This window comes from Cydia pomonella, chromosome 3 (assembly GCF_033807575.1).
Source record: "Cydia pomonella isolate Wapato2018A chromosome 3, ilCydPomo1, whole genome shotgun sequence".
Taxonomy (NCBI): Eukaryota; Metazoa; Arthropoda; class Insecta; order Lepidoptera; family Tortricidae; genus Cydia; species Cydia pomonella.
This window is the reverse complement of record NC_084705.1, coordinates 3404460-3416894: the sequence shown is the minus strand read 5'-3', so window position 1 is coordinate 3416894 and position 12435 is coordinate 3404460. Positions and strand designations below refer to the sequence as shown.

Here is a 12435-nt window from a genome sequence, read left to right as displayed (position 1 = left end):
CCATTTTTTTTCTTTGGAATCGATTATTTCCGAAGATATTAACTTTATGAAAAAATGGTGATATTCCAAACGATAGGGTTCACATCTCTGAAATCATTCGTCATCTCATATATGTAGGTATTCTTAGCTAATGTAGGTACAGGATTTACATCAAACTGTACATTTATAAACACGGGTAACGTTCGAGTAATAATGTGTATGTGACTATGTGCTCAAGCAAAAGTCGTTGCTTACGCACGTGCCTTGCTAGTTCACGATCCGTACCCCTAGTGTAAATTTATTCGATAGCGAAACGTGACGTACGCGTTTGGGTTAAGTCTCATTTTGTATGGTATCTAAAAACAGCGCGCCAAGCGGGACGTTTTGGAATCTCTAAATCCCATACAAAATGAGACTTAACGCAAACGCGTATGTAACGTTTCGCTATCGAATAAATTTACACAAGGGGTACTGTATCCGCATAGTGATGAACTATTCATGTAGCTATATATAATATACAAAGTATTTTAGGCTTCCAACAGATGGTAGCCGAAACTATTAAATAAGTCTTACGTCACTTGTAACAAAGTGAAAAGTGAATCTAAAAAAAATTACAAGGCGACTTTCATTCACTTTCACTGACCAAATCAACTTGGTAAGCTAATCCTCTGGATCCAATGACAATGCAATAATAAAGGTGTAAGCAAATAGGTTTCTAATAAAAGGCATTTTTACAAATAACTAATCTTACATAAGAATAGATTTTACGCTTATTAATAAAAGTAGTTTTACTTTTATTGCCATATTATAAAACTAAATAAAAGTAGTTTTTCTACTTGTCGACTGTAATGGACTTAATTCAAAGATTTCGTACACCAAAATATAATTGCGTACCTAATTTCATGTATGGGCTCCCAACTCAACTATAAAAAAACTTACGTTTTTATATACATGTCCATGACAATTGTTCAATTAAAAGCATAATTATGTATCTACACATTCAATTGTGTCGACGTATTATTACAGCTTTAAAGATCTGTAACATTGAACTCGATTCTTCATTCATCTATAAAACCAAAATACCCGTAGGCATGTAAAATCTCCAACACAATTTGCCAAAAGATTTACATTTCATTGTTAATATTTACGCCATTGCTATTTCATATTAAATGTATGATAATTGTTGCCAAAGTTTCCACAACTGGCAATTTTTTCGCTCCGTTCCATCCGTTAAGTTGGCAACTTGGACAATACAATTGTGGAATTCCGTTCCGTTTAATCGTTTACGAGACACAATGGCGTATACATTATAGGTTCTATGTGCACGACCCAAAGTTCTTGTTTGGTTTTTACGGCTCAGTTTCAGGAAGGCAGGAGGTACTGGATATAAATACTAATTATTGACGTAAATTATTCAAATTGTTACGTTAATGTCTAATTTTATAAACGCTTTATAAAGGGCGGGTTTTGGGAATAAATAATAATTGGCAGTATTGAATTATTTTATGAAAGGTACCTATGCAAAATGATTTAAACCTTTTTGTTACCTGAATCGTATAATGATAATAATAAAATTAAAATTCCCATTATAATCATTAAATTGCTTATATATATACAGGGTAGGTATATCATTAAATAGGCCAGTAAGAGCGTTAGGAAAACTACATCTTATCTAGTAATCTTAAGAAACCTTGCCTAAATTTGTAATTTATAGGTTTAAAAAATGTACAGACTGCGAAAGACGTTAGCTAAGAAAATAGGCAAATGACAATTGATTCTATGTAGGATACGAGTATTTGAAAGAAATCAATTTAGACATTTTCTATACATGTATTAATACGTGTTTCTGCATTTTCTATATATACTACTTTCTACAAAAAAGATCAAACACATTTTAGGAAAAGGTCACTTCTGCGGACAATACAATAAAAGAAAAAGACTGGTACATAGATCCCCAGTTTTTCTTAAGTATTGAAGTTTTTTTTCCACCTGTAATATTAGCTTTAGATTCCCTTAAATTTGCGATATACACAAGAAAGACGCGAACGAGTTTGCTATAAAATGTGTATGACCCAAATGCTTACTGGCTTCTACTTACTCATGTAAAATATCTATTGAGTACAAGCATTACAAAGACTCCCGGTCAATAGGCTATTCTCAAATAAGTTTAGTGACAAACTTATTTACCAATCACAATTCTTTCTCATCTTCATCGCCGACATTCAAACCATCGTTCCCGCTCTCCGCAGCTCTCCTCGCTTTGATCATCTCCAGCAAGTCCACTTTTTTCATCGTCACCCTAACCAAATCCTTCAGAATCTTCTTAATATCCTCATCTTGGGATATGAGGCTCTTGATATGTTCTCTAGCGTTGCCACTGTCCCTTCTTGTTTGCAATGGTATCGGTGGATGCTTCTTCTTCTTCGGGTGCTTCATAAATTGTGGCATTTGCTTCTGCTGTTGCATTGGTGGCATAGTTTGCATCGGGTTCATTGAATTCGGTGGGCCCATTGAATTAAAAGGATTCATAGAATTCATTGGATTCATAGAATTCATTGGATTCATAGAATTCATAGAACCCATAGAATTCATAGAACTAAAAGGATTTGAGTTACCAGGATTCATAAAATTCATAGGTTGATTTCGCTGAAAGCTATCAATTCCTATTTCATTTTGTCCGCAGGAGTTCGTACAAGACATGGAACAGCACATTCGAGGTATGCACTCTGGCTGTTTTATTTGTGCTGGCAACACTAATGGTTCTGGTGGCAAAGGTGCTAGCTCTTTCTTTTTGGGCCTGAAGTCTTTGTAAAAAAGAATGTTTTCTATACTTTCTTCTGAGGAGATGTCGAGTTTCTTTGAGGCGATGAAGGTGAAATGGAGGGTGGTGGCAATCTGGAAATGGGTATTTATAGTAAATTTATCGTCATATTTTTTTATGATAGCATTAGACAATCGATATTTTGTGACTGGTAACTGAGCTCGACGTTTTATTGAATACTACACATAATTAACAGTTTCAAAAATAGTCCCACCTTGCGGCCACTCCACACTAGCGTTTTTTGAGCGTCGGCGTCTAGTCAGCAGTATGGAAAACATAACGTTGCGTCGAGCAGCAGCTATAAAGTTGACTAAAGTAAGACCAAGATAATTTGGCAATGATTTTGATAGCCCAGACAGTGCAAGTGTTATTTTAAACGTCTAACATCTATGAAATTATGATGTTTACTTAACAAACACTGTGCAAACAGGCTGGGCTATCAAAATTACTGCCAACTTATCTTGGCCTGACTCTAGACGCCGATGCTTGGGAGACGCTAATGTGGGGTGGCCCTTACTAAACATAATTTGTTGATTTTTGCTATTAAAAATTTCAAGAAGGTTTATTAACTTACCGCAAATAGAAAATTCATGACCACCATTCAAGACAATCCAAAAGGGCAATGAACACAATATGTCTTGAGGAAATCTTTATCAGGATGTTTGCAAAACATTTCGCACGATTAAGGTTCATTTAGCTGTTGTTGTTCATTGATAAAAAGAATAAAAAACAGTAGTTATTCCACATGGCAATTGATTTGTCTGGAACTAGCACTTTACCTGAAGGTATCCTATGTTTGATTTACTTAATACCTACACTATATTTACTTTTGTATGAGTTCTACATTTCCTGTTACTCAAAGGTTGTCTGGAAAATATCGCTTTTTAGCTATAAGACCGCCTGTTGTTACCTGGTTCTATTTCCCTTTAACATTCATTAATTTGTAGTTTTACTTGTATGTAAAATGTATAATTATAAGTGCAATAATGAATATTTATTATTTACTTACTTACTGAATCTGCCAATTATGAAACCAAATATGTAAATTAATTAAGATTTCAAATTAAATGTCAATTTTACACTGTACTCCCAGGTACCTTGAAGTATCTTTATTTAGATTTCTTCCTCTCGAATAATCAATTACTTACACAAATTTGCCAAAAGTAATCAATTATCTGAACACGTTAGGAGTGTTGTCAAAAACTCCATCGAATTTAAATTCACTTAAGGTCGTATGCTTTTAAGGTAAATCATACGTGTGCTAAAGATGAGTGTACTTCGCTGGGTGCGAAGTGTTAGGTGGGGAAAAAATATAATCTATCTCAGCGCTCATATTGGGTTATAATCTGGTCTATCACAGGAACTTTAAAGGCATAGTAAGTTAACTATACAACGTGTATTAAAGTGACACTAGTGACATGACATACTCTTTAATTACCGTGTTTCGAAGTATTAATGCAACATAGGTTAGAAATACCCTAATCGACACATTCTAATATGTCCAAAGTGTAGAGACACGTTGCATAAGGCTATTTATGATTATGTTAGTCATGCTTTCGGCCTCTTATAGGTGATCTCTCTTATTGACTTCTTTTATTTTGCGTTTTCTGTAGTTGTATGTTGTTTTCTGTGAAATAGTCATACTCTAAAACCTGGCCTAGCTGCGTAACTTATACCTATATCAATATCAAGATTACATACAGATAATAAACATAGGAAAACAGTTATAACATTATTTTTTTTTAATAAATGTGTGAGGAAAGAATGAAGACTTTTATATGGGAATCAACCAGACTTTAAAAACGCCATTAAAGTTAATCTACCTACTCGTTATACTCAAATTTTAATAAAACAATACATCTCGTTTTAACGAATCATCCTTTTCTATTTATAGTCTTGCAGGCCGTAAAATAGATGCAACTTCGTTCCAAATTCTCTGCTTCCTTTTATAATCCTGCACCTCATGCAAGACTTTCTGGTATGGCCTGAGGAATCTGACTTTCTGATTCGTATTTTTCTCTTCTTTTTCTTTCAGACCTTCGCAATAGTGGTACCACCACGGCATCACCATGAAGAAATCGGCGTCGCTTAGAGCCATCTTCTCGCAGAATGCCTTGTTCGGGACTTTCAGTTGATTAGCCAAGTCTATGTTAATGTTATCTGGCATACTGAAGGGCTTAGTGATTTCTGTAAATAACGAATGATAAACAATAGAGCATAATACATTCTACATCCTATGAACACGAGGTACTTCACAGGTTTTTGCAGTAGTATAATTTGCTAAGTATTTTCTCTTTTCCTTTTATATTGGATTATAATGTCAAAAGCGCTGGTAGCCTACCGGTAAGAGCTTGCAATTCGGAGGTCGCGGGCTCAAATCCCGGCCCGTATCAATAAGTTTTTCGGAACTTATGAACGAAATATCATTTGTATACCAGTCGCTTTTCGGTGAAGGAAAAACGTCGTGTGGAAACCGGACTGATCCCAATAAGGCCTAGTTTACCCTCTGGGTTGGAAGGTCAGATGGCAGTCGCTAACTCTCGACTCGTAAAAACTAGTGCTACGCCAATCTTGGGGATTAAATGTTAAGCGGACTCCAGGCTCCTATGAGCCGTGGCAAAATGCCGGGACAACGCGAGGAAGATGTCAACCTTTACAGATATAGTGTGAAGGTACTGTTACACATGCTAGTTACTATTAGCATGAAAGCATGCTACTATTGAGCCAATGCTACTAGCATGTGCATTTAGGATGTGCTACTTTTTAGTGGCAAATAACTAATGTAAACAGTTTATAAGCATACTCATAAGCAGGCTTTTTAGCATGTTATTGCATAGATGTGTAACAATACCTTCATAGTCGCACTTGTCTAGGTAACAGCAAAATAATGACAGTATTTTTTTCTATATCTATCCAGCATACACCTGTTGGTTATTTATTTGACTATAAAACTAAAGCGAAAACTTAGTTTTCGGGTATTTATTAAGTAAAGTAAAGCCTGTCTGGCCTAGTAGGTAGTGACCCTGCCTATGAATCCAGTGGTCCCGGACTCATATCCTGGTAAGGGCATTTATTTGTGTGATGAGCACACGGATATTTGTTCCCGAGTCATGGGTGTATGTCTATACATATATTGAAGTATTTATAAATATTGTATGTATTATACATATATCGTTGTGGAATTGATCAATTTGCGTAATTTTATGTCCTATAACGTATTTATTTTATTATTTAAATTAAGAGGAACACCGCGATGAAAGAAGCAATTGTGCGGATACATCATACTGGGTCTCTTGCTCTGAGCAAAATCAATTGTTATCACCCCACCAGACCTCTGACCTTCCAATATGTATGAATTATTTAAATTAATAGTACTCTTTTCTGGTGGAGCTCGCCTGTTGTACGACTGGACAGTTAATGGTATCATAAACAGAAGGAAAATCTGAAACAATAGTAATCATTTTATTACGCACAGCTAAGCAAAGTTATTGCTGGTTAAATACAGTGTAAACGCTGTATAGCGACAATCAAGGGACCGGACGTTTTTAACGCTATAGAGAGTTTTCGTTATATAGAGAGAAATTAATACTAAAGTAAACCAACTATAGTCAACATATCTCGACGTTATAGGGAGTGAATCATTATGGAGTTTACAATGTACTTTTTATTATAAACTAATCGAGATGGACCTCGCCGGTTCAGTAGTAGTTATAGGCTACTACTGAACTGGCGAGGCTACTCTTGCTTTAAAGAGCCCGAGGTCATATTTATCAGGGAATACAGATGGCGGGAGCGTAACCTGGGGCCCGAGTGTACTTAATTAGCAACCGAAGAGATGCCATTTTATTGGGTAATAGGATTAGCCGGTAAAAGTATTTTACATAATTATGGCACCAGCATAGGTTTAAGAATCCAGGCCAATCTTACGATTCAGATAAGATTTTAATAGGTAGGTACACATAGGCAACTTGCTCATGAGTCTAATGAAGAACCCCAAGGATGTTAATCACGCACCGTAAAACCACCCAACTATAGTCCAAAGCTCCCAACTATGGTCCACAAATAAACTCAATTTTTCTCGTTCAGGTGTGTATTTTACTATATTTTTGTAGTTCTAAGGCAAAGTATGTTTATAAATGGAAGGTAAAACTAGGAGTAAACCACAAGGAACATTATATTTATAGGACATTATTACACAAATTGACTAAGTCCCACAGTAAGCTCAATAAGGCTTGTGTTGAGGGTACTTAGACAACGATATATATAATATATAAATATTTATAAATACTTAAATATATAGAAAACACCCATGACTCACGAACAAATATACATGCTCATCACACGAACAAATGCCCTTATCAGGATTTGAACCCGGGACCATCAGCTTCGTAGGCAGGGTCACTACCCACTAGGCCAAACCGGTCGTACATTGGTAACATTGGTATAGATACTTAATTTCCTTTTGAACTTGTGGACCATAGTTGCAGTATTATAGTTGGGTGGGTGGGTACTATAGTTGGGTGGTTTTACGGCATTCTAAAAAAGCAAAAAAAAAATTTCATGAAGATATTTATTTAGCTACACCAATGAATTTCGGAAATCAACTAATGAATTGAAATTGAATTGAAAAAAATATTTATTTTAATGCCTTTTTTAAAGTCAGTTATGACATCAAAAAGGGGGTTAATAGTTTTAACGAGACGTGCAACTCAAAAATAAAACATACCTACATTGCTAAAATCTCCTTCGCATAGTTGAATCAAAATAAATCAGCTAGATATCCCAAACTACTAAACTTACCTTAAAATGTAACATGTCAAATCTCACGCATTTCATTGCACTATAAAATACGTAAAACTTAAACACGTTGAAACTGTTATCGCCTCATATTTTATTTAGTTCTGCGACTACTTCAGAAACTCATTTCCACTGTCGATAATACGTTCCTTTTGATTATTTTTCTCCATTTTCTAAATCGTTGCATTCGTCTTTTAATACATTTAATAAGGTTTTTATCATTAGTACTTAGTATTAATATTAAATAAAGTAATATATTCAGAATATGAGGCGCAAATCTTAAAATTTCTTATTTGTTATTATAATTTTTGGCTCAGCTATTCGTCCGAATATCTTAATTTTGGCCAACTTTCATTGCTGAAATTTTGGATCTCTTCCACCCCAAACCTATGTCTTACATCAGAGAGTAGTGAGATGCTAAATTAATCAAGTGTATTATTATCTCTCATACAACAACGTCATGTGGCTAAAAATTTGGTAGTAGGAGCGACGGAATAGACAAAACTAAGACAAAACTACCTACTAGACTACCTTTTTGAGTTGAAGCAAAGACAATTAGAAATAAAGGTGTATTGTCTAAGAAAACACATTAAAACTTTTAGAACGCCTTTTGACTTTGATCTTTATGATTTTACTGATATGAGTTAAATTTGTTAAATATTAAAAAAGTTGCGCCATCTAATAGATCAAAGGCCTAAGGTATCGATAGCAGCATCGTTTCGAGCAATGGCGCCATAACTTTTAGGTAGTGCCGTAAAGGCAAAGTACTACTGTTTTGGATTGTGGTAGTTTGGAAAAATACACCAATAGCCATTAATTGCATTGTTTTGCTACCTCGATCATCTCTGCCAGCTACGACTATAATAACACTTTAGCGCCTGAATAAACCCACATCGCAATCTCATAACAATGTTTATAATATGATGCTTTTTACTTAGGCAACAAATTCTCTTCAATGTTACGAGTATCATGATATTTTGAACATGATGACAATGTAAGACCTTTGTTTTCTTTCGTTTTTTTTTTGATCTGGCATTATGCAAACATAATGCATATTTATAAATTTTATTTCACTTTTTCACCATACCAAAGAGACTAAAATTAACAAAAACTTTTTGAAGTGAAAACTTCTTTAGTGGCGATGTGCACTTTTTGTAATGGGGAAAAAATGTTAAACTCGCGTCAGGTCACGTGACCGACAGATTCGACAGATTTAAAATTCGTAAGACGGACACGTGACCTGATCGAAAAACTGTTACAATGTCATTGAAACCAGTAGAGTTGTTGAAATTATGGATGGAAGTTGATTTTTATGAGAGATAAACTTTTTATTGTTAAAAATGTAAAATAAATTGTCATGTCTGTGTATGTACGATAGCGCAATAAATGAATATTGTATTTTACCACATAAATATTAGTACTTTTATACTGATAATTAAAGCAATTCGTGCAAAATTATTCCCTAATAATTGCAAAATATCAAAAATGCACAACGTTAATATTCAAGTGTTCACTTCTGCCGGCACTCCTGGAGTGCAACCCGTTGTTTTTTAACTATTGCATGATCTTCAGGACCAAGCGAAGTTGTTGACAAACAGATTATGTCAGTAGGGTTGTAATTCCAAACTCTTACCAAGCACTGGCGATTCTAAGCTCAGAAAAACGGAACGTGCGATCTGCGGTCAGGTATGATTCTGATTTAGATTTATTTATCACGCAACATACGATTGCATTACAAATTACATTCATGTCAATTTATATGAATATATATTGTGGACGTCAAATATAAATTCTAATAATAACTTCATCATGCAGATAGTTTCATTGCAATAATTATAAAATTTTCACCTGAAAAGGATCATTAATTACGGTTAATTTAATCTCAGTGCCATTTTGTACCTTGTCACAATAAGAATAGTATGAGGAATATATCGACTTTCATATTGATTGTCACTATGAAAAAGTACGAAATGGTACTAAAATTAAATTATTTGACTGTTCATTTACACTTACTAGTATGTAGTACCTATGTAGTATAAATCTATATCTTTTATTCTGTTCCGTTGTCTAAGGGACTATTGTGTCACAGTTTGAAAATGGCTTATACAGCGTATTACACCAGGCACACGTTGTATAGGTTATACTGAGCAACTGTGACTATAAGACCAACCACACAGATAAAATCAACACCAGCCAGCCAACATATTTTTTTCGAAAATTCGGGGTTGGTTCTATAATAAAATATGCTCAGTATGACCCATACAACGTGTACCCACCCCACTTCCAATGACTGGTGTAACACGTTGTATAAACCACAACCATGCATGTGTAGTAAATTAAATTACCATTAAATCTGGAATAAGAGTGGCTCAGGGAACATAACAAGTGACAAGAAAAAAATCGATGACAATGGTGGGAGAACTATGTATTTCTCATGGGATAACATTTTCAATCCTGTAAAAAAAACTGTCAAATGACAGATCTCGGCTGTTAGATAGCTAAGGGCCACTGGCACCATTCCATTAACTCGGGGTTAACCGGTTAAACCTTGAGTAACCATGAGTACAATTTGACATTGGGCTAACATTTTAACCGCTTAGCCCCGGGTTAGTGGGATGGTGCAAGTGGGCCTAGGGGCCACACAGAGTTAAATTGTACTAGTATACTCCAGTTTTAACCAGTTAACCCCGTATTAAGTGGCTAATCCTGGATAGCGCAAGTGGCCCTTAATATCTTCCATAGCCACCAGGTGTCGCACATCTCCCATGGACAGACCGAATAAAATTAAAAGTCAAGAGTAGAGTGAGGTTCCAAACCCGCCTCATAAAAAAAAGTTTCTATGTAAAAACTTACTTAATACTTACTTATATTCCTACCAGCTGGTCTTCAGTAAAGAAAAATATCAATAATGTAATCCCCTTGTTTACTCATAGCACCAATACTTTTATAAAGTTTAGACAACTTTTCAGGTGTTTCCAGAAAGAACCACTGATTACAGAGCACTGCTTTATAGTTATGGGTTGAAAGGTCAAATGGCAATGAAGTCGCTTTCATAAACACCAAAGGGTCAATTCAAAAAGTTACCAAAAGCGAACCTGGAGTTCCTTCAGGATACAACCGCTAAAGCACTAAGGGCCGCTTGCACCAATCACTCATCCGGGGTTAACCGGTTAAACCTGGTCTACATTTTGACACGGGTTAATTGTTTAACCGGTTAACCCCGGCTTAGTTAGATGGTGTAAGTGGCCCTAAGGAAATTGAGGTTACGGATCTATTAGACCACATTATTCTGGTTCGTACCTTACCTAGATTACCCCGAACGCTCCACCAATGGCAACACAGCCAAATAAGCTTTGCCTAAACGTGGTGCTTGTGTTAGCTAACGAGGGTAATCCTTCTAGAAAGTGGGTCAGTATACGGACTAGTATTAACTGTTATACACCCGAGTTATTGTGCACAATCAGTCAAATTGTGTTCCGATGTTATGTTTTGATTAGGTTAATATGTCAGGTAATCTAGAACTTTTTTTTGTATACCACGACTATGGCAAACAAGCATACGGCCCGCCTGATGGTAAGCAGTCACCGTAGCCTATGGACGCCAGCAACACCAGAGGTATTACATGCGCGTTGCTTAGAACTTAACTTGTGTCAACAATAATAAAATAAATAATGTTTAAATTCACATCATGTTATTTATATTAGCCATAAAGGCTACCAAGGAACATTTTTAGGGTTCCGTACCCAAAGGGTCAAACGGGACCCTATTACTGAGACTTGGCTGTCCGTCCGTCCGTCTGTCACCAGGCTGTATCTCATGAACCGTGATAGCTAGACAGTTGAAATTTTCACAGATGATGTATTTCTGTTGCCGCTATAACAACAAATACTAAAAACAGAATAAAATAAATATTTAAGGGGGGCTCCCATACAACAAACATAAATTTTTTGCCGTTTTTATAAATAATGGTACGGAACCCTTCGTGCGCGAGTCCGACTCGCACTTGCCCGGTTTTTTCTTTACTAATCTAACATAAAAGCCCAGAACAACTAACAACTTAACTAAAATATTAGTAATTGTGATAGTATTTGATTGGCATTTTCATCAACGATTCTCATCTTGGCAAGGACCAGGCAAGAACGCCAAGGCAAAGGATACATCCGCCGCCATTTTTAAGGAGCATGCACTTCTTACATTCATTCTGGTCTATAGTTCCATTGTTGTATCAGATTTGTCTACTGTATGAACTTTTAAATATTAGAGAATGCCGCCTGCCTAAAATAGTACATTACTGTAGAGGCCGGGAAACGAAGGGTTCCAGGCCAAGTTGATATAGACGGCCGAACGTGGCGAGGCCGGATAGGGATACCCGTTTCTCGCCGAGATTATTATAGTCCTTTTCTCAAACTTGCAATAAATAAAAAAAATGTAGTCAACGATTACTTACTTAAGAAGCGCTGGCGGTCTAGCGGTAAGAGCGTGCGACTTGCAATCCGGAGGTCGCGGGTTCAAACCCCGGCTTGTACCAATGAGTTTTTCGGAACTTATGTACGAAATATTATTTCATATTTAGTATTTACCAGTCGCTTTTATGTGAAAGAAAACATCTTGAGGAAACCGTAATCACAACAAGTCCTAGTTTACCCTCTGGGTTGGAAGGTCAGATGGCAGTCGCTTTCACAAAAACTAGTACCTATGCCAAATCTTGGGATTAGTTGTCAAGCGGACCCCAGGCTCCTATGAGCTGTGGCAAAATGCCGGGACAACGCGAGAAGGAAGAACGATTACATTACATACTTAAGTAATCGTTTATACAGCTAAAAACAATCTACGAATCT

General features: G+C 35.9%; 2 protein-coding genes across 2 annotated transcripts; both read right to left on the bottom strand.

The window, feature by feature from the left end:
- Positions 1-961: 961 nt before the first annotated feature.
- Positions 962-3743, bottom strand: LOC133516689 (uncharacterized). The gene is made up of 2 exons (XM_061849710.1): positions 3375-3743; positions 962-2874 (listed from the first exon to the last, which is right to left on the bottom strand). The coding sequence occupies exons 1-2, from the start codon at positions 3399-3401 to the stop codon at positions 2170-2172; spliced, it is 732 nt and encodes a 243-aa protein (XP_061705694.1). The 5' UTR covers positions 3402-3743; the 3' UTR covers positions 962-2169.
- An 883-nt stretch (positions 3744-4626) lies between these two features.
- LOC133515817 (uncharacterized) lies at positions 4627-8344 on the bottom strand. The gene is made up of 3 exons (XM_061848411.1): positions 7601-8344; positions 6176-6242; positions 4627-4987 (listed from the first exon to the last, which is right to left on the bottom strand). Exons 1-3 carry the CDS (start codon positions 7634-7636, stop codon positions 4689-4691), a joined length of 402 nt encoding a protein of 133 aa, XP_061704395.1. The 5' UTR covers positions 7637-8344; the 3' UTR covers positions 4627-4688.
- Between the last annotated feature and the right edge of the window lie 4091 nt (positions 8345-12435).